This window comes from Peromyscus californicus, unplaced genomic scaffold (assembly GCF_007827085.1).
Source record: "Peromyscus californicus insignis strain IS unplaced genomic scaffold, ASM782708v3 Scaffold_5__1_contigs__length_169319896, whole genome shotgun sequence".
Lineage (NCBI taxonomy): Eukaryota > Metazoa > Chordata > Mammalia > Rodentia > Cricetidae > Peromyscus > Peromyscus californicus.
Genome location: NW_026294573.1, coordinates 16099474 through 16127167, shown reverse-complemented (window position 1 = coordinate 16127167; position 27694 = coordinate 16099474). Strand labels below are relative to the sequence as shown.

The 27694-nt window shown below is 43.5% G+C and overlaps 1 protein-coding gene across 6 annotated transcripts in view; it reads left to right on the top strand.

Moving 5' to 3' along the window:
• Window positions 1–596: 596 nt before the first annotated feature.
• Hp1bp3 (heterochromatin protein 1 binding protein 3) overlaps window positions 597–27694 on the top strand; it is a 28795-nt gene continuing 1697 nt past the window's right edge. The window contains exons 1-12 of one of the 6 annotated variants that reach the window (XM_052718642.1): window positions 616–728; window positions 6407–6599; window positions 6972–7071; window positions 8256–8409; window positions 10713–10872; window positions 13020–13163; window positions 14349–14429; window positions 15975–16126; window positions 19751–19841; window positions 22330–22489; window positions 25388–25499; window positions 26614–26742. In XM_052718642.1, the coding sequence (XP_052574602.1) occupies window positions 6504–6599; window positions 6972–7071; window positions 8256–8409; window positions 10713–10872; window positions 13020–13163; window positions 14349–14429; window positions 15975–16126; window positions 19751–19841; window positions 22330–22489; window positions 25388–25499; window positions 26614–26742 (1379 nt within the window). In that variant the 5' untranslated portion in view covers window positions 616–728; window positions 6407–6503. Of the gene's footprint in view, window positions 729–1146; window positions 1264–6406; window positions 6600–6971; window positions 7072–8255; window positions 8410–10712; window positions 10873–13019; window positions 13164–14348; window positions 14430–15974; window positions 16127–19750; window positions 19842–22329; window positions 22490–25387; window positions 25500–26613; window positions 26743–27694 lie in introns of those variants that run through there. The other 5 variants (XM_052718643.1, XM_052718641.1, XM_052718638.1 and 2 more) reach the window with 5 other exon arrangements.

Here is a 27694-nt window from a genome sequence, read left to right as displayed (position 1 = left end):
TTTTGATCTTCTTGCCTCTACCTACTGAATGCTAGCATTACAAGCCTGTGCCATCACACTAGTCTTTGTGAGGTGCTGGAGAATGGAACCCCAAGGCTTTCTTCATACTAGACAAGCACTCCTAACCACTGAACTACTTCTCCAGCCCCCAAAGTTAGTTTTCAACAGCGGTGGTGTGTAAATTGCCCGAATGAGCGGATCCCAACGTAAAGTGCCAATTCAAAGGCATCTCCCTCCTCCGAGTTCCGTGGTTTCTTTTCGGAGGGAAATGCCGATCAAGAAGCTCGGGCAGACCGGCTCACGAGGGAGAAAACCATCTTCCAGTCAGTCCTCAGGATCGTGGATGGTATTTAGTCTAGCGCCGTCTTCCAGGGTTTTAGGGAGGCTGGAGTCCCAAACACGAAGGGCCCTGGGTCGGCGACAAGAGGACGCACCGAATGCGCAGGACACAGGCAGGAAGCTCCGGGCCGCGCCGCGCTCCGCCCCGCGCCGCCCGCCGTCCCCGAGCGCCCTCTCGCGCCCCCGCGCGCCCGCCCGGGACCCACGTCGAGGGAGCGCGCGGGGGGCGGGGCCGGCGCGGGGGCGCGCGCGCGAGGCCGCGGGCAGGGGGGCGGGGCGGCAGAGCTCGGTGCCCGGCCTGGAGGACAGCGGTGTCGGAGTCGGCGGACGGCGGCGGCAACGCTGAGAGGCCGTGTGGGACGCGGGCGCCGGGTCGCCGGAGCTCAGAGGTAACGCGGGACGGACCTGGCGCGCGAGAACTGGACGCGGGCCCCCGGCACGGGTGGCGGAGGCCTCCGGCCTGGGCGCTGACGCCGCTGCTGCCCCGGCGCAGGGGGCGGGGCGCGGGGCCGGGGAGCCGGCGCCTTTTGTCCGCCCGCCGCGGCCGCTGCGCCCTCTCGCGTCGCGCCTGCCACCTGGCCCCTGCCCCTGCCGCGCAGGCCTTCGGGGCCCTGCGGCGCGCGCTCCCGCCCTTGTTTTGTTTGGATTTGGGGAGGAGGGGCAGCTCTTCCCCGGTCGTGCCCCCCCCCACCGCGTCCCAGCGCGCGTGCGCCGGCGTGCCCCGCGGCGCCTTATTGGCTGCGAACTCGCGCATGCTCTGAGGCCCGTGGCCCGACTTCCGGCGCGCCCTCCCCTCCGTCTACTCTCAACGGTCTTCAAGCCGGTTCGAAAGATGCCGGCGGTAGTGACTGGCTGCGGCGGGCCCGCCCCTCCGGGTTCTCCGCCCCCGCCGCGGCCGCGGCCGCCATTACGGAGCTGCCAGTGGTGAGTGTGCGGAGCTGAGGCCCCGCGGGCTGCTGCCGAGGCCCCGCAGATCGGAGCGCGGAGCGGTCACTGCTCCGAGCCACCGCTGCCGCCCTCGGCAGCCCCGCGCAGGTCTCGGCCCCCGCTCCCCCGCTCTGCGCTTCTGCCACCGCCGCCGCCGCAGCTGTGTCACGCGACCGCTCGCGCCTTTGTCTTCGCTGCTCCTCCCGGCGATGCTCATCCCCTGTGGGCGCTGTCGCTTTGCTGCCGCCGCCGCCGCCGCCGCTGCCATGACAGCCTTGCGCTTCCGTGTTTCCGCGTGCCTTCAATTCCTTCAGCCCCAGCGGCGCTCCCTAGGCCGACGCAGCTAGGATTGTCACTGTCAGCCGTTTTTTGCCTGGGCCCGAGTTGATCCAGACTCAGCCAGTCTTAACGCCCCTGAAGCTACACCCTCCCGCACAGCCTGAATCGCTTGTCATTTCTCGTGCGGTTTCTTACTGCACTTCTCCGACTGTCCATTGCTTTGGAGAGCAAGTCTTTTATTATACCTGCGACCTTATGCGCAAGCATCTTAGAGTGACATAGTCATTTTCACTTGATCTTAGCCTAAAGGCCTAGAAGTGATTAAAAATGCGTTACGATTTTTTTTCTTAGCATAGGCATAAAACGGTTACAAGCTTTTAAAAACGCTCGTACCTCTTTCAGTTTCACCGTAATTTGTTCAAAGTTTATTTCAAGTTTTGTTTTAGAGGTGGTCTCCCTATATGTAGCCCCTGCTGCCTTGTGATCCTCCTGTTTCAGCCTCCTCTTTTCGAGTCCTTGGGGGGATTGGTGTGAACTGTTGTTACCTCAGAGTTCATGTGTCACAGCTTGAAGATTGGGGTTTTGGCCCTAGTTTTCAAATTAACTTGGAAGATGGACGACTGGAAGTTGACTGGGAAGTTACTGAAGCCTATGTCGATGTGAGCCTGGACTCCAACGTGTGGAGTCCTGTATTATCAGTGTCTGTGCCCAGTCAAGATAGACATCACTACATGCTGATTTATGAGATGGGAAAGTTGCCAGCCATTACGATGGTTTATCTGAGTGTAGTGAGAAAACTCAGACTGAGCTGTTGGAGGTATTTAGTGCTCTCTATTAGTGACATTAGAAAGTGTGTGTATTACATGGAGTGTATAGTGACTTATGAAATGCTGGTCCCTTTTCTAAAAACACAAATTCTAAAGGATAGCAGTAGTTTGAGACACATGCTGCAGCCCCAGACATATTGCTCTTTCTAATGGAATAAACTACAACCATGGAATTGGGCTTTCTGTTTCTGCAAGTCCTTTATTGCCTATAATAAAACAACTTAGGCATTTACCTTGTCAAAAGTAAATCTCTGTTACTATTCTAACATTCAACTAAAAAGAACCCAAAAACTCGTGGCCACAGGAGAACTTTATAAGCCACAGGTGAAAATACATTTTGGTTTCCACACCATATGGACCCACGTTAAAAAACATAATTTTCATTCTTTGGCAAAGACTTTTTAAACTCCTGTTCTGACCCTGCTGTGTTTTATGCACTCTGTATCCATGACTCAGTAAAAAAAAAATACCTGCCTCATTTCCGGAGTAGCATGCAGCTGTACTACCAGCATTGGGAAGGTGGATTAGGAACTCAGAGGCATCCTCTGCTACATAGCAAGCTTGAAGCCAACCTGGGCTACAGGACCCCCCACCCCCACAAAAATCCTTATCAGGAAGCTAATTAAGCCATCTGAAAGGTCTCATCAGAGTACTGTAAAAAAAAAGTTCAATTACAAGGTACACTGATAATGTTAATTAAAGCATTCCTGGCTAACCATCCATGTGGCTCTGTTAGCTGTTAATGAAAAGTGAATTTAAGCAGGGCATAGTGGCACATACCTTTAATCCCAGTACTTAGGAGGCAGAGGAAGGTGGATATTTGTGAGCTTGAGGCCAGCCTGGTCTACAGAGTGAGTTCCAGAACAGCTAGGGCTACACAGAGAAACCTTGTCTCAAAAACAAACAAAAAGTGAATTTAACAACTTACTAACCTATTACAGAAGAACAAAAAATACTATGGGTTAGCATTCTGTGGCCCTTAGTAAAGAAATTAAGAGCTGAGGCAGATGTTTTTAAATATTTTCCCTAAATAACTATAGGTGTTTTTGGTTTTTTCAAGACAGGGTTTCTCTGTGTAGCTTTGGAGCCTATCCTGGAACTCCCTGTGTAGATCAGGCTGGACTAAAGGCATGCACCACCACCGCCCAGCTATTTAACTTTATTTTATGTGCATTGATGTGAAGGTGTCAGATCCCCTGGAACTGGAGTTACAGACAGTTGTGAGCTGCCATGTGGGTACTGGGAATTGAACTTGGGTCCTCTAGAAGAACAGTCGGTGTTCTTAACCGCTGAGCCATCTCTCCAGCCCCTAACTATAGGTGTTTCATGACTTTTTTTTTTATTACATGCATTTATTTGGGGTGTTGAGTGGAGGGGGGAAATGTGCTCAACACCATGCCTGTGCTGAGGTCAGAGACAGCCTTCAATAGTAGGTTCTCTTAACTCAACCATGTGGGTGGATACCGTACTTGGGAGCTTTGCGTGTGTCTGTATGTTTTCCTGTATAGCATGTTCACCCACCTAGTGATGTTGTACATTAGGAAGAATTCATCAGCACTGTCACTTTACAAAGGATCATGTGATCATAGTGTTTTACTTCTGTATCATGTTTCTTTGGGAAAATACTGCCTTAGTTTTAATTAAAATTTTCAGGGAAAACACATTTTTACATAAATACTTCTTGTTTGCATTGAAATCCCCATGCAAACAACCTAATTAATGTCCTGAGCCATCTTGGCCTTTTTTATTTATTTTTTAAGGGGGGTTGGGGCTTTTTTTTTTTTTTGGTTTTTCGAGACAGGGTTTCTCTGTGTAGCTTTGCACCTCTCCTGGAACTCACTCTGTAGACCAGGCTGGCCTCGAACTCACAGAGATCCGCCTGGCTCTGCCTCCCGAGTGCTGGGATTAAAGGCGTGCACCACCACCGCCCGGCAAGGGTTGGGGCTTTTTAAGATGGGGTTTGAGGCAGGTTTTCTCCGTGTAGCCCTGGCTGTCTTAGCTGTCCTGGAACTCACTGTGTAGGCCATGCTGGTCTCAAACTCAAAGATCTCTCTGCTTCTGCTCCTTTACCCTCTAATGCTGAGATTAAATGAATGCACCACCATATCCAGCATGCTTTGGGCTGTTAGGGATTTTAAATATTTGTAAATATTTCTAATTTACTGTTGTCAATAAGATATTTGTATGTTTGGGGAGTGGGCAGATTGAGGTAGGACCCAGGGTGGTCCTGATCATCCTATCTCAGCCTCCCATAGTGCTGGGGGTTATAGTTGAATATATTGTCCGAGCTTGCATTCTTTCAGCTCTCTTTGCAACTGATAGAGAAATATGGAATTGCCACCTGTGTTTGTAGAAGATTTTTCTCTAACTGAAAGCACTCTGTTTAATTTTTAAAATTTTACCCTAGTTTGTTGTGGCCTGGGACTATTACATAACAGGATAAAAGGTCTTAGATTTCTAAAAAGTTAGAGGTTAAAGAAGAAATTAATTATTCCCCATCATTGTTAGTTGCTCATGAGCATGGATTCTTTTTTTAAAAAATTTTTTATTTTATTTATTTTATAATTTAATTTTGCATATCAGCCACGGATTCCCTTGTCCTCCCCCCTCCCACCCCCCAGCACGGATTCTTAAACACTCAAATAACCATTTTCCTCTACTAAGGAATTTTTATTGTAGAATATCAGGGTCCAGCCGGGTGGTGGCGCCGCACACCTTTAATCCCAGCACTCGGGAGGCAGAGCCAGGCGGATCTCTGTGAGTTCGAGGCCAGCCTGGTTTACAGAGCGAGATCCAGGAAAGGCACAAAGCTACACAGAGAAACCCTGTCTCGAAAAACCAAAAAAAAAAAAAAAAAAGATATCAGGGTCCTAGATTAGAGTTGTGTGCATGGTGTGCACATATGTGTGTATGTGTGGAGGTCAGAGGTCACAGACAGGAGTCTTCCTCAGTTGCTTTCCATCTTATAATTTGAGAAAGGGTCTCTTACACTGAACCAGGACCTCACCATTTCAGTTTCACTGGTTGGCTGTTGAGCTTTGGGGATCTGCCTGTCTGTACTCCCAGTGCTGGGGTTACAGATGGGTACCAAACATGCAGCTTTTACATGGGTGATGGAAATGGGATTCAGATCCTCATGCTTTCGTAACACTTTACCCACTGAACCATCCCCCCCCATTAGTGGTTTTTTGTTTTTGTTTGTTTCCTTTTTAAGGGCACAGGAGTGTTACGATCAGGTAAATTTGGGTGAGCGCATGAGTTGTGTTTTTTTTTGTGTGTGATTTTGTTTGTTTGCTTGTTTGTTCAAACATGGTTACGAAAAGATTTCATCCTTTAGCTCACAATGGCCTAGAATTCAGAATTCAGTATATATCCCCTCCTGCCTCAACCTCCTGAGTTCCAGGATTACAGGCATGTGCCACCATGCCTGACTTTCTCTGTGGCTATTTGATTATGCTCTTTTTTCTTATGTGTGCATTTGCCTATGTTACAAGATCTGGATGTATACTCTGTTTTCTAGGTGGTGATCTAAACTCACCTCCCTGGCTCTGGAGGTTCTTCAGTGTTAGGTTCTCAGTGGTAATTTTATCCTTCAGTTTTTTCCTTTAATGAGGGGAAAATTTTTACTCTTTAATGGAAATAGAGGTAAAGGTTACAGTTAATTTTCTTGACCCCATGAGAATGATAACAACAAAAATCATCTTTACTGAACTGCTCCTTGGCTAGACCTGCACTTAGTCTCCTTCCTGAGTTCCAGATGGATGGCAAGAGGGGTTGGAGTCAGGTTCCTTAGCCCACCCTTGTCCTTGCTGCCTTTGTTCCTGTGGAAATTGCAAAGCTGCTGTGGCTTACGCATTCATCTTAGTCATTGCTTTACATTGTTAATATGTTAATAATGTTGTCTTTTTTAGTAATAACTAAGTCATCTAACGTAAAGTTTTAGTTGTATTTATTCCCTTTGGAATATTGAATTGAGACGTTTTAGTTTAGTTTGTTTCTGCTGATCTTCACACCAAGTCTTTTCTGTGCTTTAGGTTGACTCTCCACACTGAAGCCATTAGGAAAAACCCTTGTGATTAACAGCAGAGGCTTCAGAGTGTCACCAGTGTTCAGGCCTAGAAATTATTTTAAATGGCGACTGATATGTCTCAAGGTGAACTCGTCCATCCTAAGGCACTCCCACTTATAGTAGGAGCTCAGCTGATCCACGCGGACAAGTTAGGTGAGGTAGGGGCTGATGCATTCTTGAAGCTCACTCTTGGATCAATCCCTGACTTCAGGCTCTGCTGGGTTCTTCATAGATACAAATTCTGTTCGTCTTCCCCTTTCCCTCAAATTTTTTATAAAACTTTCAACCTTCTAAATTGATTCCAGATTACCTATAACTTTCCATTTGAAGTTCTGTCTAAAATAAAATATTCTGAATATTTTTAAAATCATCTTTCACTTAAAAAAAAAATTAACTCGTTAATAGTAATTTGCATCAGATCCTAGAGTTGACTTGAAGAATTCTCCTACATCTTTGACACCCAGTTAGGTCCCTTGAGAGAGACAGAAGAGAACTCTATCCTGTGTGATTATGGGCATCTGTTTTCTTAGAAGGCAGAGGATAGCACCATGCCAATACGACGAGCTGTGAATTCTACCCGGGAAACTCCACCCAAAAGCAAGCTTGCTGAAGGGGAGGAAGAAAAGCCAGGTAAAGTAAAGAAAATTTAAAAAGACAGAACACTCCAATTTGAAGTATTCCATAAATCTTTTTGGACTCAATTATTCTCCTGTTCATAATGCAGTTATTAAAGAGTATTTGAAGAGAGAATAGTAGATGTTGGTATGTCCTGCTGGACCGAGTGGGTAAAGAGTGCATTTTCTATTTGAAGGCCTTTAGAAAGTAAAATATAATGTTCTTGGAGTTAAAAACAAAAATGAGGAGCAAATGGTGTGACATTTTAGACATAATAATGCCCTTGGAGAGATGACTCTGGAATTCAGGAAGGCCTGGGCTTCAGGATGGGCAGTGGAATCATCAGGAGGCCATAGGGAAACACGTGGGTGTGATCTGTGTTAGTGGAGAAGAGATGAGCCGGTCAGGTAGGAGTACAAAGAGTGGAGGGCAGAAAACTAGGACCATCAGCCTGGAGAAGTGGTGTTCCTTCATGCTGTTTCTAGCCTCCTCTTCTGGCTCCCTGTTAGTCTTTGTCATGTGATCTTTTTGCTTTCTTTATCCCTTTTCCTTTTTTTCTTCTATATCTTGGGTTTGCCAAAATGAGCATACCATTCTTTCCCTGTCTGGTTTTTTTTTTTTTTTTGGAACCTGGATTTTGTCTCAAAATCTTTAAGTGCTGTACCCCATTTGGGCATCCATGCCTTTTTTTTTTTTGGTTTTTCGAGACAGGGTTTCCCTGTGTAGCTTTGCGCCTTTCCTGGAACTCACTTGGTAGCCCAGGCTGGCCTCGAACTCACAGAGATCCGCCTGGCTCTGCCTCCCAAGTGCTGGGATTAAAGGCGTGCGCCACCACCGCCCGGCAGGTTCTACTTCTTTTAAAATACTTTTTCTGTCTTGAGATAGAGTTTGGGTTTGACACAGCAATCCCGGGAACTTGCTGTGTAGACGAGTGTGACCTTGAAACTCCTATCCTCACCTCTGCCTAGTTCATGCAGTGGTGGGTATTTCTCACATAATGGTCTGGGTGAACAGGCAGCTCAGATGACTTAACAGGATGAAGAGGGTGCCAGGCGAGGGTCGTGTAACAGTGACACTCCTGCTCCACAGCTGTGATTGACTTTGGAATGTGTCTGTGAATTTGAACAGTTGGCAGGTCTGTTAAGTAACATGTCTTTGACTTTTATTGACTACCGGGTGGGTGGGGGTTTGTGTTTTAGAACCAGATGGAAGTTCAGAGGAATCGATCTCTACTGTGGAAGAACAAGAGAATGAAACACCACCTGCTACATCTAGTGAGGCGGAGCAGCCCAAGGGGGAACCTGAGACTGAAGAGAAGGAAGAGAACAAGTCTCCTGAGGAAACCAAAAAGGAGTAAGGGCCCTGCTTTCTTGCTCTTTATACTTGAAGGCTGTGTGGAGACTGCAGTCAGGTTGTGAGTGTACAGAACAGGCTGTTGGTGCTGGGCATGTACTATTTGCTTTTTAAAATTACTGTTTGAACAGATTTTACTGTGCACTTTTATGCCTTTTAGAGTTTATAGTGGTTAGTTAGCATGGTAGCCTGAGTAAGCATTTCCTGTTTGCTTTGGAGTATGTCTTTGTGCATTAAAGGAACATTGGATACTTTTTAAGCTTCGGTAGACTCTCAGTAAGAAGTGATAAGTAACTACAAAAACCTGACTTGAAAGACACTTCACCATTTGTTCCTGCCTCTGTGCCAGCAGTGATTGTTTGTATGTGCTTGTTAGAGTACTCAGTCACATCACATCAAGAGCAGCATAAGCCCTGTATCTGGTGACTGAGCTCAGGAAGTAAGATTTGCAGTTGATTTATATCTGTGTACAGTGGTGGCAGTTGTTTAAGTTGTTTTGTTTATTTAGGGTGAGGAGGGACAGACACATTGTGAGCAAGTCTTACTCTGTAGCCCTGGCTAACTTAGAACTCGCTATGTAAACTCTGCTAGCTTCAGACTTGCAATGATGAACCTCATGCCTCTGCATCTCAAGTGCTGAGTTACGGGTATTTGCCACCATATGCCTGGCTTCCTGCTAAAAGAAAAAGGTTTGCGAGCAATTGAGGAAGACAGCCAGCACTGACCTTTACTTCTGTGAGCACCCACATCACATGTGCACAAACAAGAGTTCCTGTTTAACTAGAATAGTAATAATTACACTTCTCCCATGTGCTACTTAGGAAATCTCTTATTCCCTTTTTTTGTTTGTTTGTTTTTGTTTTTCCTTTGGTTTTTCTTTTGTTTTTCGAGACAGGCTTTCTTTGTGTAACACTCCTGGCTATGCTGGAACTCACTATGTAAAACAGACTGGCCTCGACCTCACAGAGACAGCCTTTCTCTGCCTCCCAAGTACTGGGAGTAAAGGCATGTGCCACCCCTAGCTAAGAAGAAGTGATTTTATCCCTATTCTTTTGTTTGTTTGTTTTTGGTTTTTGGTTTTTCGAGACAGGGTTTCTCTGTAGCTTTGCGCCTTTCCTGGAACTCACTCTGTAGCCCAGGCTGGCCTCGAACTCACAGAGATCCGCCTGGCTCTGCCTCCCGAGTGCTGGGATTAAAGGCGTGTGCCACCACTGCCGGGTTTCAATTTTTTTTTTTTTTTATTACTTTACTTTTTATTCTTGAAGGTAGTTGATATTGTTTTACTGTTTAGGGGACTGAGACATCACATGCTAAAATTATATACTTAGGACCTTAAGATCTTTTTCTATATCCCATTGCATCTGTTGTAGTGATTACTAACTTTTATTATTTTATTTTTACCATTATATATTTTTTTATGTGTATGAGTGTTTTGCCTGCCTGTTTGTGCATGTGCGTGCCTGATGTTATGGAAGCTAGAAGACGGTGTTGGATCCCTTGGAAATGGAATTACAGATGACTGTGAGTCATTTTATGGGGACTAGAATCAAACCCAGGTCCTCTGGAAGAGCAGCCAGTGCTCTTCTCACTCAACTGTCTCTCCAGCTAGAATTTTCACTTCGTTTTAGTGACAGTTAATATGATTGCTCTTTCCTGTTCCTAAGAGAAACACCTTTCTAGCTCATACCTAAGAGGAACCTCTTGGTTCATTTATAGTACCAGGAAGTTTTTAATGTTATAGTTTGTAGATTTTTGCTTGTTTTATATATCATCTCAATGTAAATAAATTAAAACTTTCCCCCCAAGACAAGATGTCATTTTGTAGCTGCGGCTATCCTTGAACTTGCTATCTAGCCTAGGCTAGTTTAGTCTTGAACCTAGGGTCACTGTGATTCCTGGGTGCTGGGATTACAGCCCTTGACCCTGGCTCTCTCTCCCTCTGTGGCCTTTTCTTTTTTTCTTTCTGATTGTTCTTTGATGTTAGAGGGCCATTAGTTCTAGGACCCCTACAATACCAAGATCTGTAGATGCTCAAGTCCTTCCTGTAAATTGGTCTAGTGTTACATGTAACTTAGATATATCCTCCTGTATAGTCTAATACCTAATACACTGTGGGTGCTTTGTATACAGTTGTTGTGCTGTGTGACTTAGTGACTAGTAGTGAGTAGGAAAGAAAGTTGTGTGTTCAGTACAGATGTTGTTGTCTTTGGGTGCAGAATGCAACTGTGTAAGCTCTGTGAATACAGAATGTTGACTGTCTCTGAAGAGTTCATCTTGCATAATGAAAACTCTTTGTTTTTAAGTGAGAAAGAGCAGTCTAAAGAAAAAGAGAAGAAAGTGAAAAAAACGATACCTTCCTGGGCTACTCTTTCCGCCAGCCAGCTAGCCAGGGCCCAGAGACAAACTCCGATGGCTTCCTCCCCACGGCCCAAGATGGATGCAATCTTAACTGAGGCCATTAAGGCAAGTTGTTATTTCCAGCAATCACCTCAGATTTACCCTTTTCATCTTTCCTTATTTGAAAACAGCTTATTTTGTGTGGACATCAGCAATCCTGCTTTGCTTCCTAAAGGATATTCATCATAGGAGGCAAATGTTTTTCTACTGTAATTATATTTGATGAGCACTTTTTTTTTTCTTTCAAGACAGGGCTTCTCTGCGTGGCCCTGCCTGTTCTGGAACTTGCCCAGTAGACCATGCTGGTCTTAAACTTAGAGATCTGCCTGTCTCAATTTTGGAGTGGGGTGGGGTTGTTAAAGGCGTGTCCCACCATTTTCTGAAAGCACATTTGTTTTTTAAAACTCATGTTAAGGGGCTGGAGAGATTCAGTGGTTAAGAGCACTTGCTGTTCTTACAGAGGACCTGGGTTCTATTCCCAGCACCCACATTGACTGGCTCATGACTACCTGTAATTCCAGTTCCCAGAGTCCAGATGCCCTTTGTGGGCACCTATACACACTTCACAGACATGTGCATCATTAGAAAACATGCAGAATTTTTATTAAAAATTATTTCCTAGTTTTGTTTATACAGCTGAGCATCTGATATATAGCAATAGCAATGTTCTTTTCTTTTCGGTTTATCGAGACAGGATTTCTCTGTGTATCAGCTCTGGCTATCCTGGAACTTGCTCTGTAGATCAGACTGACTTCAAACTCAGAGAGATCCACCTGCCTCTGCCTCCTGAGTGCTGGGACTAAAGGCGTGCGCCACCACTGCCCAGCATATATAGCACTTTTCATACCTAAAATAAGAAACTTCTAATCCTACTGCTTTGTTTCTCCACTAACCCTTTCAAAATGTTGCAAAAAGGAGCCTTCTTACAGAGCCTATGACTTCAGTGTATTCATTGGCTTTCATTAGCATATGTGACTCTCAGATATTGTTAGATATTGTTAGGGGGTCAGGGTGGATTTCCTGATGGAGCACAAGCTGATTGGCGTTGAACTCCCTATTGTATAGTCAAGGATGACTTTGAACTTGGGGTTCTTTGACAAGGTTATAGGTTTTTGCTGCCATGACAAGCACCAAATGAAAGTCTAACCTTGCACTGCCTTTATTATGTAACTCTTCTCAATATCCTCCTGCTGGGGATCATACATCAAGCCTTATGCAAGTTAAGCCTAAATCCCCCCCTATACACACACCTTGTATTTAAAAGAAGAAGATTTATTTCATTTTTTTATTCCTGTGGAGTTTATTGTCTTTGTATGTGTTCAGGAGCCCTTGGAGGCCTGAAGAAGGCATTGGACACCCTGGAATTGGAGTTACAGGCAGTTGTAAGCTACTGTGTTGGTGCTGGGAACCAAGTCCAGGTCCTGTCCAAGAGCATATTGAGCTAGCATTCCAGCCCCAAAATCTCTCTCCTTTATGTAGCCTCTCTTGAAGAATCTCATGAGCCAAGACTACATAGAGAGACCCTATCTCCAAAAAAAAACAAAAGAAGAAGAAGCAGAAGGTGGTGGCTTTACATCTGCAGGCTGAAGAGCAATAGATGCATGTATTGGCTTAGGTTCCTTTCTAGTTATACAGCCCAGGAAGTCCCTGCCCAGGGAATAGCCCCACTCAGAATTTAGATGGTTTGGGGGTTGACTATTTTTGTTTTGTGGGTTTTTTATTGTGGTTTTTCTGAGACAGGATTTCTCTGTGTAGCCCTGGCTGTCCTGGCACTCGTTCTGTAGAACAGGCTGACCTTGAGTTCAGAGATCCATCTGCCTTTGCCTTCGGAGTCCTGGGATTAAAGATGGGCACCACCACCACCCAGCTTTTTGTTTTGGTTTTTAAAGATGGTCTCACTCTGTAGCCTAGACTGGCCTTGAACTTGCAGCAATGCACCTACCTCTGCCTTGTAGAGGTGAGATTACAGGTGTGAGCCACCATAACCAGCAGTTCCTGTGGTTTTGAAAAATTTAAATTGTTACAGAAGTACTTGTTAGTGATGTTTGTTTCTCCACGGCCTTTACGTGCTTCAGTTGAGCTAGCTGAAGCACTGTTCATTCTTCCCTACCACTTTGCCATTTAGTTCATTTCTAAAAGAACTTATTTTGAAAATGATTCAGTCTCTAATAAAAAATAACTAGTTTAATATGTATGTTTTGAAAATCTTTTAGGCATGCTTCCAGAAGAGTGGTGCTTCAGTGGTTGCTATTCGAAAGTACATCATCCATAAGTACCCTTCTCTGGATCTGGAGAGAAGGGGCTATCTCCTTAAGCAAGCACTGAAAAGAGAGCTAAACAGAGGAGTCATCAAACAGGTACTACACCATTGTAGGAAATGAGATGACGTCTTGTATCAGCTGTATATACATCATGTATCAATAAGTTAGGTATATTTTTCTCTGTTAAACGTAAGTACATGACTGAAATAATTCAACTGGACCTAGTCTTATTATGCGAGGACAGGCCTCAGAACACTGATGGCAGTTGCCTTTGTAGGTCACTTTTAATAGAGCAATACAGTGGTGTGATTTTTCTCTGCCTGTTGTGCTGTTGATTGGGTCTTTGGAGGCTGGATTATGCTTGAAAATTACATAGCTCTAAAAATGATAATAAAGTTAAGGAATACTACTATTGCCATAACAGGAGACTTGCTTTTGTCTTAGGTCTGTTACCTCTAAAACTTAATAATATACGTGACTCAACTGGTTACGGCTTTTCAGTAGATTCACCTTAATTGATTATTATCTAAACTATTAATGCCTGAGGGCTAAAGAGCATCAGCTAAAGCCTGACTAGAATGACCCTGATTTCAGGCATAATCTGTGTTGCTTTGCTTAGTTCTTCAAAGGATTGCTTAGATTTGGAACAGCTTAGGGTGGGCATTGCAGCTCCAGCTAGAACACTTGCCTGAGCACACATAAGGTCCTCATTACCCTGTCCTGGGATAAAACCATGAGAGCTTTAAGATGAAAATGGAGTTTAGCTCATCAAATACTCTTCAGAAGTCCACAGTGATAAGAAAAACCACTACGATCCCATGGTAGCAAAAGGAGCTAGTCTTAGGACCTAGTTTATCACATTCCAAAAGCTCCTGAGGTTCTTTGATACCTTTCTACAGATTGTGATGGGGTTAGTTCTGTGATAGACAGTTAAACTCTGCCTAGGACCCCTCAGTGAGTTGTTAATTTAGTACATATATGATGAATGTATTCTTTGTGGTGGATGCTTGGGGGTTCATCGATGAATAAAGTGATTCCTGTTGTGTGGTGATTACCTGTTTATATGATTAATAAATAGATTTTATTTTTGTGAAATGTTTGATCATCAGATAAGCCTGAGTTACAGGGTTATCCAGGGTTGACTGGCTGGTGTGGTGTCCTATCTCTTCAACTCCATTGTTCTTTCCTCTCCAGAGTTAAGCAGCGTTTTACCTCCTGCTCGTAACCTAGTGTGAAGTTACTAACTCAATCCTGGAGTAACTTAAATCTCATGTACTTTAGGTAAAAGGAAAAGGTGCATCTGGCAGTTTTGTTGTGGTCCAGAAATCAAGGAAAACACCTCAGAAATCCAGAAACAGAAAGGTAAGTTTGCAACACTTTTTGAATGCTGAAGTACTATTACTGCTACTGAAGACAGCAGCAGTAATTGAGTGCCTGTGTGAGTAGCACTGTTTGAAGTGCAGCCTTTCCACTGAGGGCTAGAGACATTGTAAGTTATTTCCCCAGGTAAGTGTAAAGAACAGCCAAATTGCAAAGCTTAGTACTCCAGCCTTGTTAAGCCTATGGTCTTCAATGCCTTATATTGAATTATGGGTAGCTGTATGAATTACACTACTTTTGGTGAAATATATTTTAAGCTAGAAGAGATATATAAGTACATTTCTGCCCCACCAGGACCTAAACTATACTCAGACTCCTTTTGTTTTCTCATCTCTGTAAGTACTAACACCCAAAACAGTTCCCGTTGATAAATGAATAATGGCTAAAAAAAAATTTTTGTTTTGTGTTTTTGAGACAAGGTTTCTCTGTGTAACAGCCCTGGCTGTCCTAGAACTTGCTCTGTAGATCAGGCTGGCCTCGAACTCACAGACATCTGCCTGCCTGTTCCTCCCAAGTGCTGAGATTTGGCGTGCACCACCACCACCCGGCATGGCTAAAAACTTTTAAGTGAAATAGTCTTTGTATCATTGATTAGAATCCTGATAGTCTGTATCATTTTTACAACTCTGAAAGGTTTTTTTAGTTTTTGTTGTTGTTGTTGTTTTTGTTTTTATTTTTCAAGACGGTTTCTCTGTATAAGAGCTCTGGCTGTCCTGGAACTTGTAGACCAGGCTGCCCTCGAACTCACAGGGATCCACTGGCCTCTGCCTCCCAAGTGTTGAGATTAAAGGTATGCACCACCACCACTTGGCACAACTCTGAAAGTTTTATACCTTTTAAAATTTAATTTAATTTTAATTTTATTTTTGCAACAAGGTCTTTCTACATATCCCTACCTGTCCTGGAATTCACTATGTAAACCAGGTTGACCTCAAACTCTCAGAGATCTTCCTGCTTTGAGAATGCTGAACTAAGGCATGCAGCACAAGCTATAGCTTCATACTGTTTTTGTTTTCTTCAAGACAGGGTTGCTCTGTGGAGCCTTTGGAGCCTGCCCTGAAACTCACTAGGCTGACCTCGAACTCACAGAGATCCGCCTGCCTCTGTCCCTCCCCCCCCCCCCCCCCCCCAGTACTAGGATTAAAGGTGTGTGCCACTACCACCTGGCTTTCCTTCCGTTTTTTAAAATAGATTTTATAGCCCTTGAAAATGAGCCTTGGTGGTATGCTTCCTGGTGCTGCACTTGATTCTTTGTTACTGGAAATGAAGAGTGAAAGTAGACCTTTAAATAACTCGATTTTTCCTTTTGATTTCTGTGTGTATTTTTTATTCTTCGAATCTGAAATTATTATCTGACAATTGCTACAATCCATACCTTATGCTCTGATTTATTTGAATATGGGAGAAAGTATACTTTTCTATTTGCCAGTTGATTTGACAGCGATGGCAGAAAGCCCTGGAGTTGTAGGTAACGTGGGCTGACAGCTGTCTGTTGTGTAAGGATTAACTTTTGGTGCTGTGTTGCAGAAGGGCTCAGCAGTGGATCCAGAACCACAAGTCAAACTGGAAGATATTCTCCCGTTGGCCTTTACTCGACTTTGTGAACCTAAAGAAGCATCCTACAGTCTCATCAGGAAATACGTGTCTCAGTATTACCCTAAGCTTAGAGTGGACATCAGGTACTAGCCATGCCCTGGACTCCAAAGCAGGGCGTGCTGTTCTTGAGAAAGGACATAGATGAAATATTAAGAAGGGTTTCTTTTGGGGGAAATAGAAGTAAAACTTCCTGTAAGGTTTATTTTTTTGTCTCCTAGTTCCCCATGTTTTCTTTTTTATGTCATGTGTAAGGGCTTTTGTTGCTGTTTTTCTTTGGTTTGTTTGTTTTTTAAACCCAAACTACATACTCTCACATGATCCTACTAGAGTCTAGGTGTCCCTCAATCAGTATCTGTGGAGGGTTTGGTTCCAGTAGCCTCCTTGATGCCAAAGTCCTACAAATGTTCAAGCATATGCTTTACATAGTCCTGTCTGTGAGTGATAGAGTATGCATCTTCTGTATAATTTCTGTTGTTTTTAAGATAGGAGCTCACTGTGTAGCCTAGACTGTCGTCAAACTCTTAGTCTTTGTGCTTTTGCCTTAGTAATAGAATTATGCCTGGTTTCTGTGTGTTTACTTTGCAGTACTGAAAATTGAAGCTAGAGCCTCGTGCATGCTAGACAAGCCTCTACAACTGTATCCTGGCCTTCTTTACATTTTATTTTGAGACATTGTTGCATTAAATTGCCTAGACATACCTTAAACTTGTGATTCTCCTGCCTCAGCCTACTAAGTAGATGGCATTATAGACCTGCACCATTGGTCTTGCCCTCCTGTATACTTTAAATCTTCCTTAGAACACTTAAGATACCTAATATAATTGTTACATAAATAGGTTTTATAATATATAAAATAATGATAAGGGAAAAGTGTGTGTATTCAGTGTACCGTATAGCTTCCCCGCCTGAATGTTTGTGATCCAGTTGCTCCTGCAGAAAGTGTGGTTATATAGAGTGATCTGTAACTTTTTCTTTTGTTGTTTATTTTGTTGTTGTTGGTTTTCAAGACAGAGAGTGTCTTTGTGTAGCCTTGGCTGTCCTAGAACTAGCTCCGTAGACTAGGCTGGCCTTGAACTCAGCAGTTCTGCCTCCCAAACAGTGGGATTAAAGGCGTGTGCCCCTACCACCTGGCTCTTATTGTGGTTTTGTTTTGTTTTGAGACAGGGTTTCATGTAGCCCAGGCTGGCCACAAACTTACTTTGTAATAGAGGATGGCCTTGAGTTGCTAATCCCCTTGCTTCCTCCTCCTGAGGGATGGACTCAGTGTGTACTACCACACTCTCACACATCTGTGCATGTGCGTTTGGAGTATATATGGGCATGTGTTTGTGTGTTCAGATACATCCGCACACATTAGCGATCTGAAGTAGATGGTGAGTGTCTGTCTTGATTGTCCCACTGAACTCTCTGGCTAGTCTGGCTAACCAGCTTGATCCAAGAGTTTGTTTCTGCCTCTTCTAAGCTGGGAATACCGATGGACCACCACACCCACTGGGCTTTTACATGGTATCTGTTTATCTGAACTTGAATCCTTATACTTATGTGGCAAGCATTTTACTCAATCTTAGTTTCTTTTCTATTGCTGTGACAACACACCATGACCAAGGCAACTTACAAAAGAAAGTGTTGAATTGGGCTTCTTACAAGTTCAGGTGATTAGAGTCCATGATTGCATAGCAAAGGCACACTGAGAGAATGGCACCAGTCCTTTGAAACCTCAAAGTCCATCCCTGTGACACACCTCCCTTAACAAGGCTACACCCTCTAATCCTCTCAAACAGTTCCAGCAACTGGGAACCAAGTATTCAAACATAGCCCATGGGAGCCAGTCTCATTGAAACCACCTTACCCACAGAGCCATCTTCCCAGTCCTTGTAACTCTTTCCATGTTGGGCTAGAAGAGAGATGGCTTCATGGTTACGACCACTGGCTATTCTTCAGAGAACCCAGGTTTGATTCCCAGTACCCATATGGTAGCTCACAGCCATCCACTTCCAGGGGATTTGATGCCTCCTCAGATACCAGGCATTCACGTAGTGCAGACATACATATATGCAGGCAGAATACCCATAAACATAAAAATAATTATTAAAAAACCAAAAAACTTGGCCTTACAGTGGTACGCCTTTAATCCCAGCACTCAGGAGGCAGAGGCAGGCGGATCTCTTGCGTTCGAGGCCAGCCGGGTCTACAGAGTGAGATCCAGGACAGGCACCAAAACTACACAGAGAAATCCTGTCTCCAAAAAAAAAAAAAAAGAAAAAGAAAAAGAAAAAAGAAACTGGTCTGTGGTGGTGCACACCTTTAATCCCAGAATTTGGGGGTCAGAGGCAAGCGGATCTCTGAGTTGGAGGCCAGCCTGGTCTACATAAGACCCTGCCTCCCGAGTACTGGGATTAAAGGTGTGTGCCACCACCACCCGGCTCCATCACCTTTTTATTGAAGCTCTTTCCCCTTTTTCTTCTGTAAGACCATATTGCTTTTCTCAACAGTCACAATGGAGTCCTGACAGCCTTTTTTTTCTTTTTTTCTTTTTTTTCTCTTTTTTTTTTGAGGTAGGATCTCACATATCTCAGGCTATTCTATTTTATATCTGAATGTTTGCTTGCATGTATGACTATGCACCACCTGCTTGCAGTGCCTGTAGGAGCCGGAAGAGGGAGTTGAATCCCCTGGGATTGAAGTTAAGGTGGCTGTGAGCCAGCATGTAGGGACTGGGAATTCAACCTGGTCCTCTGGAAAAGCAGCCAGTGCTCTTTCCATCTCTGGCTAATTTTTTTTTCTTCTTAAAAGAAAAATTTTTACTATGTATTTGTGTGTATTTGTGTGAGGTGCAAATGCCACAGAACAGTTGTGGCAGTCGATTCTTCTACAGTGTGAGTGCCGCGGGTGAACTCAGGTCTTAAGGCTTGACAAAGGCCTTTATTGGCTGAGCCATGTCATTGGCCACCTCAGGTCTTTAAAGTCATCGCAATGGGCTGCTTTATTTGCTTTGTCGTTGTCATCATTGTGCTGGCTTACAACAGTAGTTTGCTTCCCACAGTCCTACAGTCTGGAAGTCTGCGATCATAGTGGAGTCAGCATAAATGATTGCTGTCTGCTTATTATCATCCCATGTTAGGATGCTCTCAGAATCCCTTACTACCTTGTTTTTCTTTTGGGGGTGATTGGGTGTGCACGTGTGTGAGGTGGGTACAAGCTCACATGTATGTACACGTACATGTGGAGGCCAGAGCACTTCAGATGCTATTCCTCAGGACCTATCAGTTACCTCCAAAATGACTTTTTAAGTATTCTTAACATATCACACACATGAATTGGGTTGGTATGATTAAAGCCAAAACCTTGTGTGGCCTGGTCAACATAGCAAGTTAACCCCCATTAGGGGGAAAAAGAGATATCTTTGCTTTATTTCATTGCTCAGGGCATTCATCTGATGGTACTAAATTACAGGGTTTGAGCACACTATGGCAGTTAGAAAAGTTCGTTCTGTGTGGTAAGGATTATATATGTATCAATAATAGCTTCTTTAAGAGGAAAGAAATTCTACTTGTTCAGGATGCCAGCAGTTTGGTGTTATTTTGTTCATTTTAAAGGATATGCACGTAACAGGAATTACAAGTTTAGATCTGGAAGTAGACCTGGATCTATTTCTGCAGTTTTCTTTCACTGACAGATTTATCACTCTGTTTTGTTTCTCTCTACAGGCCCCAGTTGTTGAAGAATGCTCTGCAGAGAGCAGTAGAGAGAGGCCAGTTAGAGCAGATAACCGGCAAAGGTGCTTCGGGGACATTCCAGGTTAGAAGCCGAAGTCTTGATTGTTGAGAATGGTTTGCAAAGTTTGGGTTTCAGAACCTCTTTTATTCTCAAACTGTGTTGAAGACCCTCAAAGATTTTGTTTATATGTGTTAACACCTCTCAGTATTTACTAAATTAGAAATTAAAACTAAGAACCAAACATGGTGGCACACACCTATAATCCCAGGCCTCAGGAGATGGAGGTAGGAAGATTTCAAATTCAAAACCAGCAAGAGCTACATAGTGAGGTCATGTCTCAAAACAGAAAGAACTAGAAAGATGATTCTAATGCGAGAATCCATGGAGTTTGTTAAGGAGTATTAGGGAGATTTATTAGGGTAAATTGAAGCAGTACACTCACGAATACAGAACCGAGCAGACAGCTGAAGTCGTCCTCTCTTCTGACCAGGAGCTAATCCACCTGGCAGTTCCATCACACCAGGAAGGAGGAGGCAGCAGAGCCTTCTCCCTTTCCTTTTAAGAGGTCACTTAAAAGGCAAGAAGCACCACCTCCTTTGGGCCATATAGCCCAAAGTCATGGGCGGAGCAAATACCCACTACGTGACTCAGCAGCTACCAAGTCTAATGACCTGAGTTCTGTCCTAGGAGCCATGTGGTAGAGTGAGAGAAGCAACTCTTGCAAGTTGTCCTCTGACCTCCACATGTGTCATGGCATGTGTGCATCCACATACATACCCATCAATAAATTAATAATAAAATTTTGGAAAACTGGACATTTTACATTAACTTTTTTTGATTTGTTTTTTTGAGACAAAGTTTCTCTGTGTGGCCCTAGCTGTCCTGGAACTTGCTCCACCTGCCTCTGCCTCCCAATTGCTGGGATTAAAGATGTGTGCTACCACCACCGCTGGCTTCTAATTTTTACCTCTAGCTTCAGACAACCTATAAGGTCTGCTTCACATTTCATATGATGAAATTATTGTGTGGCCTTTTGTATTTGGCTTGTTACTTAGCATAATATCTTTGAGTTTTTCCATGTGGTAGCTTCTATCAGTACCTAGTTTATCCACCTGTGAGTTGCATATTTGGATTATTTCTCCTTTTTTAGTTAATTATGTATACTGCCATGAACATTTGTATCCAAGTGCCTTGTGTAGATATATGCTTTATTTCAGTGAAGTCAGTAGCTAGGAGTAGACTTGCTAGCCATAGAGTGAGTGGACACTCCCGTCGAACCTGTGGTTTGTCCATATCTTTGTCACCAACCTTGTTATTTTCCTTGGTACAAGATCCATGCCGGTAGAGATGAAGTGTTCTCTCTTGAGGTGTGGATGGGCATTTTCCTAATGGTTACTGATACCACGCTTACTGGTTGTTTGTTCATTTCCTTTGGTGAAATAGTTATTAATGTCTTTTTGCCCATTAAAAAAAAATGAGCATTTGAGCAGGGCCATGGTGCCGTACACCTTTAATCCCAATACTTGGGAGGCAGAGGCAGGCGGATCTCTGAGTTTGAGGCCAGCCTGATCTACATAGTGTGTTCCAGGATAGCCAGGGCCACAAGAGAAACTGTCTCAAAAAAACAAAAAACAAAAAAATTGAGCATTTTTAGGAGCATTTTATTATAGATGAAAGTCCCTAATCAATATAGAACTTGAAATATTTTCTCTGCTTTTGTGGCTTTTCCTTTTTTGAGACAGGCCCAGGCTAGCCTTGAACTTTATATATAGTTGAGGATGACTTTAAACTTCTGATGCTCCTGCTCTGTCTCTTAAGTCCTGGGGTTGCAGGCATATGCTACCATCACTGATTTATGGGCTGTTGGTGTTTGAACACAGGGCTTCATGTATGCTAGACAAGAGTTTGCTGAATGAGCCACATTTCCATATATAAGTTTGAGGCCAGACTTCGATACCTGAAGCCCTGTCTCAAAAAAAATAAGTAAGCCAGTACTATAAAGCATTGTGGTTTTCTTTTCCAATTTGGCTTATTGTTACTTTTTTTTTTTTTCCTGTCCTAGAACTCATTATGTAGACCACACTGGCCTCGAACTCAGAGATCCATCTACCTCTGCCTCTGAGTGCTGGGATAAAGGTATATGCCACCATGTCCAGCTTCATTGTTAGTAATCTTTATTTCTTAGTGTCAGCCTGGAATTAAGCCATGTAATTTTCTGTTGTATGATCCCTTAAATATTTGTCAATATTTTTCATAGCACAGGGCATAAGGATGTAGAATGGATGTAGGCATAAGGATGTCAGTCTCTTTGGGTTTACAGTATCTACTGCTGTTTTAGGGTAGTTGGAGGGTTTGATGGAAGAAGAAAATAATCCAAGAGAGGGTTGGGACTCCTCAGTGAGGTTGAAACCTTGTGAGCAGGAGGAGAAAGCCCTGACCTGATAATTCATTGTAAAACATATCTGTGCTGATGCAGGAGCTCCGACCCACCTGGTGCAGAGGAGTCTTGTCTTGACCTGCTTTGGGAGAGTGTTGTCTTGATGCTTTTCTCTTCCTCCTTGGAAAACAGCTGAAGAAATCAGGGGAGAAACCCCTGCTTGGTGGAAGCCTGATGGAATATGCAATCTTGTCTGCCATTGCTGCCATGAATGAACCGAAGACCTGTTCCACCACTGCTCTGAAGAAGTACGTCCTGGAGAACCACCCAGGGACCAATTCTAACTATCAAAGTAAGAGTCAGAGCTATGTGCATTATATGGGACTAGAGGAATGTTCTCATAGAGAAGATAATGCTATTAATGCTGAAGCATTTATTGCTGACTGAAAACTAAGGGGGGGCGTGTGTCGTGTGTGTGTGTGTGTGTGTGTGTGTGTGTGTGTGTGTGTCCCAGGAGAGATGGCTCAGTGGTTAAGAGCACTGACTGCTTTTCCAGAGGTCCCAAGTTCAATTCCCAGCAGCCACCTGGTGGCTCACAACCATCTATAATAGGATCTGTGGCAAGTGGATCTCTGTGAGTTCGAGGCCAGCCTGGTCTACAGAGTAAGTTCCAGGATAGGCTCCAAAGCTACACAGAGAAACCCTGTCTCGAAAAACAAAACAGAACAAAAAAAAAAAAAGAAAAGAAAAAGGAAAAAAAGAATTAGAAGTAATCAAGACTTCTCTTTCACTGATTTTTATGCTTTTTAAAGAGATTTTGCTCTTTTATTTATTTTTATTTATGTATATGTGTATATGTTTGTGTGAATGTGTGCCACACGTGTCAGTACCTGCAGAGGTCAGAAGAGGGTGTTAGATCACCTATAGCTAGAGTTATAGGTGCTTGTAAGCGACCTGAACATGAGTGCTGGGATCACACTCAGGTCCTGTGGAAGAGCAGAAAGCACTTCTCACTGCTGAGCCATCTCTCTACCCCTTAAGGTTTCATTTTTGAGATAGTGTCTCATTGTTTCACCTAGGCTGGCATGGAACTCAGGATCCTCGGATGCTAGGTTTGCTGGTATTACTGAGGCTTTTGGTTAATTTGCAGTTACTCCAGGTTGTTATTGACTTACTCCCTATAACGTTATCTCAGTACATTACGTTTACCAGAAGTAGTGCTTTGAGATTAGAGACTAGTCTGTAACTCAATACTTAGAAGCATTTTGGAATGTTCTGCGAGAGAGTGGCCCCTTATCAAGAGCTACCAGGAAAGCGTGTAAGGATTTAGTGTCTAGAATATGGAAATTGTGTAACTAATAGAAACGACAAACTAGTGTATTTTATTTAAGTAAATTTTTAAAAGATTTATTTATTTTTATGTGCATTGGTGTTTTGCCTGAATGTGAGGATGTCAGGTTCTTTGGAACTGGAGTTATAGACAGTTCTGAGCGGCCATGTGGGTGCTGAGGGTTGAACCTGGGTCCTCTGGAAGAGCAGCTTCTGCTCTTAACCATTGCGCCATCTCTCCAGCCCCTATTTAAGTAATTTTTTGCATGATGTGATGGTCCATGCTATATAGTCTCTGCTACTTGGGAGGCTTAGGTAGGAGGCTCACTCAAGCCCAGTCATTTAAGGCCAGTCTAGTAACAATGCATCATCCCATCTCAATAAAAGAAAGGAACATAATTTTGAAGTATGTGGGGTTTTGTGTTTTGAGAGAGAGTCTCAGCTATGAGCCCTAGCTGGCCTAGAAATCACTGTGCAAACCAGGCTGACCTCGAACTTAGAGATCTGTATGCCTCCTGAGTACTTAAAGTAAGGGCACGTGCCATTACACTTGGTCTGAAGAATTTTCCTTTTTTTGCTGGGCAGTGGTGGCACATGCTTTTAATCCCAGCACTCGGGAGGCAGAGGCAGACAGATCTCTGTGAGTTTCCACACAACCAGTTCCAGGACCACCAGAGTGGTTACACTGAGAAACCTTGTCTTGAAAACACAACAACAAAAAACAATTCTTTTTTAATGTAGTCTCATTAAGTAGTCCAAGTTGGCCAAATGGTGCTGGCACTAGTCCCAGAATTTGGGAGGCAGAGGCAGGCAGATCTCTGAGTTAAAGGCCAGCTTACAGAGAGAGAACTGCAGAGCAAGTGCCAGGACATCAGGGTTATACAGAGAAAGGTTGGGGGGGTTACAGCCCAGACTGGCTTTGAACTCAAAATCCTTTGCCCTAGCCTCCCAAGCTGCTGGGCTTAGAGATACCACCACCACAAGCCAGGAAGCCTATTTAGTAACCTTTTCAGTTTCACTGATACTAAGGCTTTGTCTTTTATTAATTTAATTATCTTATTATATTTTTTATGTGTCTTTGCATGAGAATGAGAAATATAAGTCCTCGAGAGCTATTCCGTTGTCTTCTCACTTTATTCCTCTTTTGTATGTGTGTTATGTCTCTGTGTATGTAGTTAGTATGTGTACTCATGTGACTGTGGCCGCACATGCCATTGAGGTCCATGAATCTGCCTATCTCCACCTCCTAGTTCTAGGGTTGCAGATGCGCACCGCCATGTCTGCGTTTTACATGTGTGCTAAGAACCTGAACTTTACCAATGGAGCCGTCTCCCTGGCCCCTGCTCATCTTTATATATAGTTCTGAGATGACATTGGTGTGTAATAGAGGTTACGCATTGGATGCTTAGATGAGTAGAATTGGAAATTTTAATTCAGAATTGTTATTAACCAGTTATGTATTATCCAAGGACAAGATTCTTGACCTCTAGAATCAAGACATTGATTTCACTCTAAACACTTGTTATCCTTTTCTGTGGAAAATTTTTTGACTCAGTGGATTCTAATGCCTCTTTGTATTTTTTCAATATATCTTGTCAAACTTATGGGCACAAATTTTTTTTTTTTTTTCCCCAAGACAGGGTTTCTCTGTGTAGCTTTGCACCTTTCCTGGAACTCTGTAGCCCAGTCTGGCCTCAAACTCACAGAGATCCACCTGTCTCTGCCTCCCATGCTGGGATTAAAGGCGTGTACCACCACTGCCCGGCACTATTTTCTGAACTAATTGATACATTTAGGCAGAAAGGACTTACATATACTAGTTACTGTGTGTGATCAGTGTTGACTTGGTTTGCATTTAATTGTGGTTGATTGACCGAATCTGAATAGCTAAACTTTCTTTATTCTTGAATCTGTTGTAAAGTGCATTTGCTGAAGAAAACTCTGCAGAAGTGTGAGAAGAATGGGTGGATGGAGCAGATCTCGGGGAAGGGGTTCAGCGGCACCTTCCAGCTCTGCTTCCCCTATCACCCCAGGTGAGGCCCCAAAGCGAAGCACTGGCCGCTGTGTGCTTGAATCTGCGTCCGGGTTACAGCCTTGGGTCCATGTATTTGCCTCATTACTGTTACCCGGAACTGGAAATACCTGAAAAAAACGACTACAGAAGGTTCACACTAGCACGGGCGTCTCAGCTCTTGGAGAGTTGACTGCTCATTCTTCATCTTCTGAAATGGGAGCAACAGTCAGATTACCAGAAAAGCAGATGGGGAGAACCTTGCCTGTTTCCACGAATCATAACTCGGCGCTCTTTAAACTTTTATTGGAAAAACCTGTCTCCTGTTGATGATGTATTTAATTGTCGAAACAGAAACATACATGAAGCTCTTAACAGCCGTGTATCTATTTGTGTGTTGGTACTGAAACCCTCTTACCCTTTCATTGCTAGTAAGACTGACCATAGCCTGTGCTGTGAGGCTCTCGCTTCAGCAGCTCTGCAGTGACACTTTATTACATAATTCTTTTTTTTCTTTTTTTTTTTGGAACTGAGGATCGAACCCAGGGCCTTGCGCTTCTAGGCAAGCACGATACCACTGAGCTAAATCCCCAACCCCCATAATTCTTAAAAACATAGACATGTATACTTGAATTTTCAGACATTGAATAGTAAATTGAATAGTTAGGTCATATACATGTTTTAATGGACATACTAATAAAAGTTACAGAAGAGTTTAGAGGACAAGATTCTTGCCCAAATTCTCTGAAACTTTGAAGAGTTTTATTAGCCTTTGAGTTCTTTGCTGATACTGTAGGGCAAACATGGTCACTGTTCTGCAGACCATTCCTGCTGGGTGTTTGGTTGCAGATCCACATGGCAGTAGGCTAGTGACTGCTTACTGAATGCAGAAGAGTCCTTTCTACGACATGATGGGAGGAAGGAGATGAACTATATGATGTGGAGCTTTCCTAGATTTATGCTGACTTTGTACATGTGTTCAAAATAAGTTACATTGTAAACAGATATTTGTAACCTAACGACATGACATGTTCGAGGGAGTGTGACTAGAAGTGGGTATGTCTGGTGACAGGCTTTAGGTTCACATTATTTTCCTTATCCTACATGAGACTTTGTTTTACATTTTCCCTCCTTAGCCCAGGAGTTCTATTTCCAAAGAAAGAGCCAGATGGTTCTAAAGATGAAGATGAAGATGAGGATGAGGATGAAGATGAGGATGAATCATCAGCAGACTCGGAGGATGAAGAACCACCACCCAAGAGAAGGTATGAAATGAGGAACCTGTTGAGATAGAGTGATCAACATCCCTGAGCTAAAAATGGAGTTGGACCTGTAATTCCAGCTGTTAGGGAGGCTGAGGTAGGAGAATTGAAAATTCATGGCCAGTGTGGGCAATTACTGAAACTCTATCTCAAAAAGTAAAACAAGGCCCAGGGACATAATAGCTCAGTGGTAGAGTGCTTGTCTGTGTGTGTCTAGGATCACTCAAAATACAGTGGTACTAATAGGAGGGGCTAAGCATAGGAATGTGTTTTAACCACTAAGATCCTTCTCAGATTCTTTGGGTAACATTTAAATGACTTTCTCCCTTGAAAATTCAGGCAGTGTGAATAAGTAATGTCTTCTTTGGTCAAACATAATAAATATGTCTATAGTTTATTCAAAGAAAAATAACTCCATATTATCCTAAGGAATCAGCTGTAGACTTCCGTGATTTAGTTAAATTCGTGTAATGCCTGTATTGAGAAATCAAGTCAAATTTCTGTGTTGTGTTTTTTGTTTTTCGAGACAGGGTTTCTCTTTGTAGTTTTGGTGACTGTCCTGGATCTCACTCAGTAGACCAGGCTGGCTTCGAACTCACAGAGATCCGCCTGGCTCTGAGTGCTGGAATTAAAGGCATGCACCACAGCTGCCCGGCTCAAATTTCTGTTTTTAACATAGTGATTTCTTTTTTCTTTTTTCTTTCTTTCTTCGAGACAGGGTTTCTCTGTGTAGCTTTGTGCCTTTCCTGGAACTCACTCTGTAGACTAGGCTGGCCTCGAACTCACAGAGATCCGCCTGCCTCTGCCTCCCAAGTGTTGGGATTAAAGGCGTGCGCCACCACCGCCAGGCAGCGTAGTGATTTCTACATAAGCTACTTCTCTTTAAGCAAAAGGAACTTGTCCTGGCAAAGTGACTCTCACCTGCAGTGAGTGAATACCTTTATTCTTCTGTTCT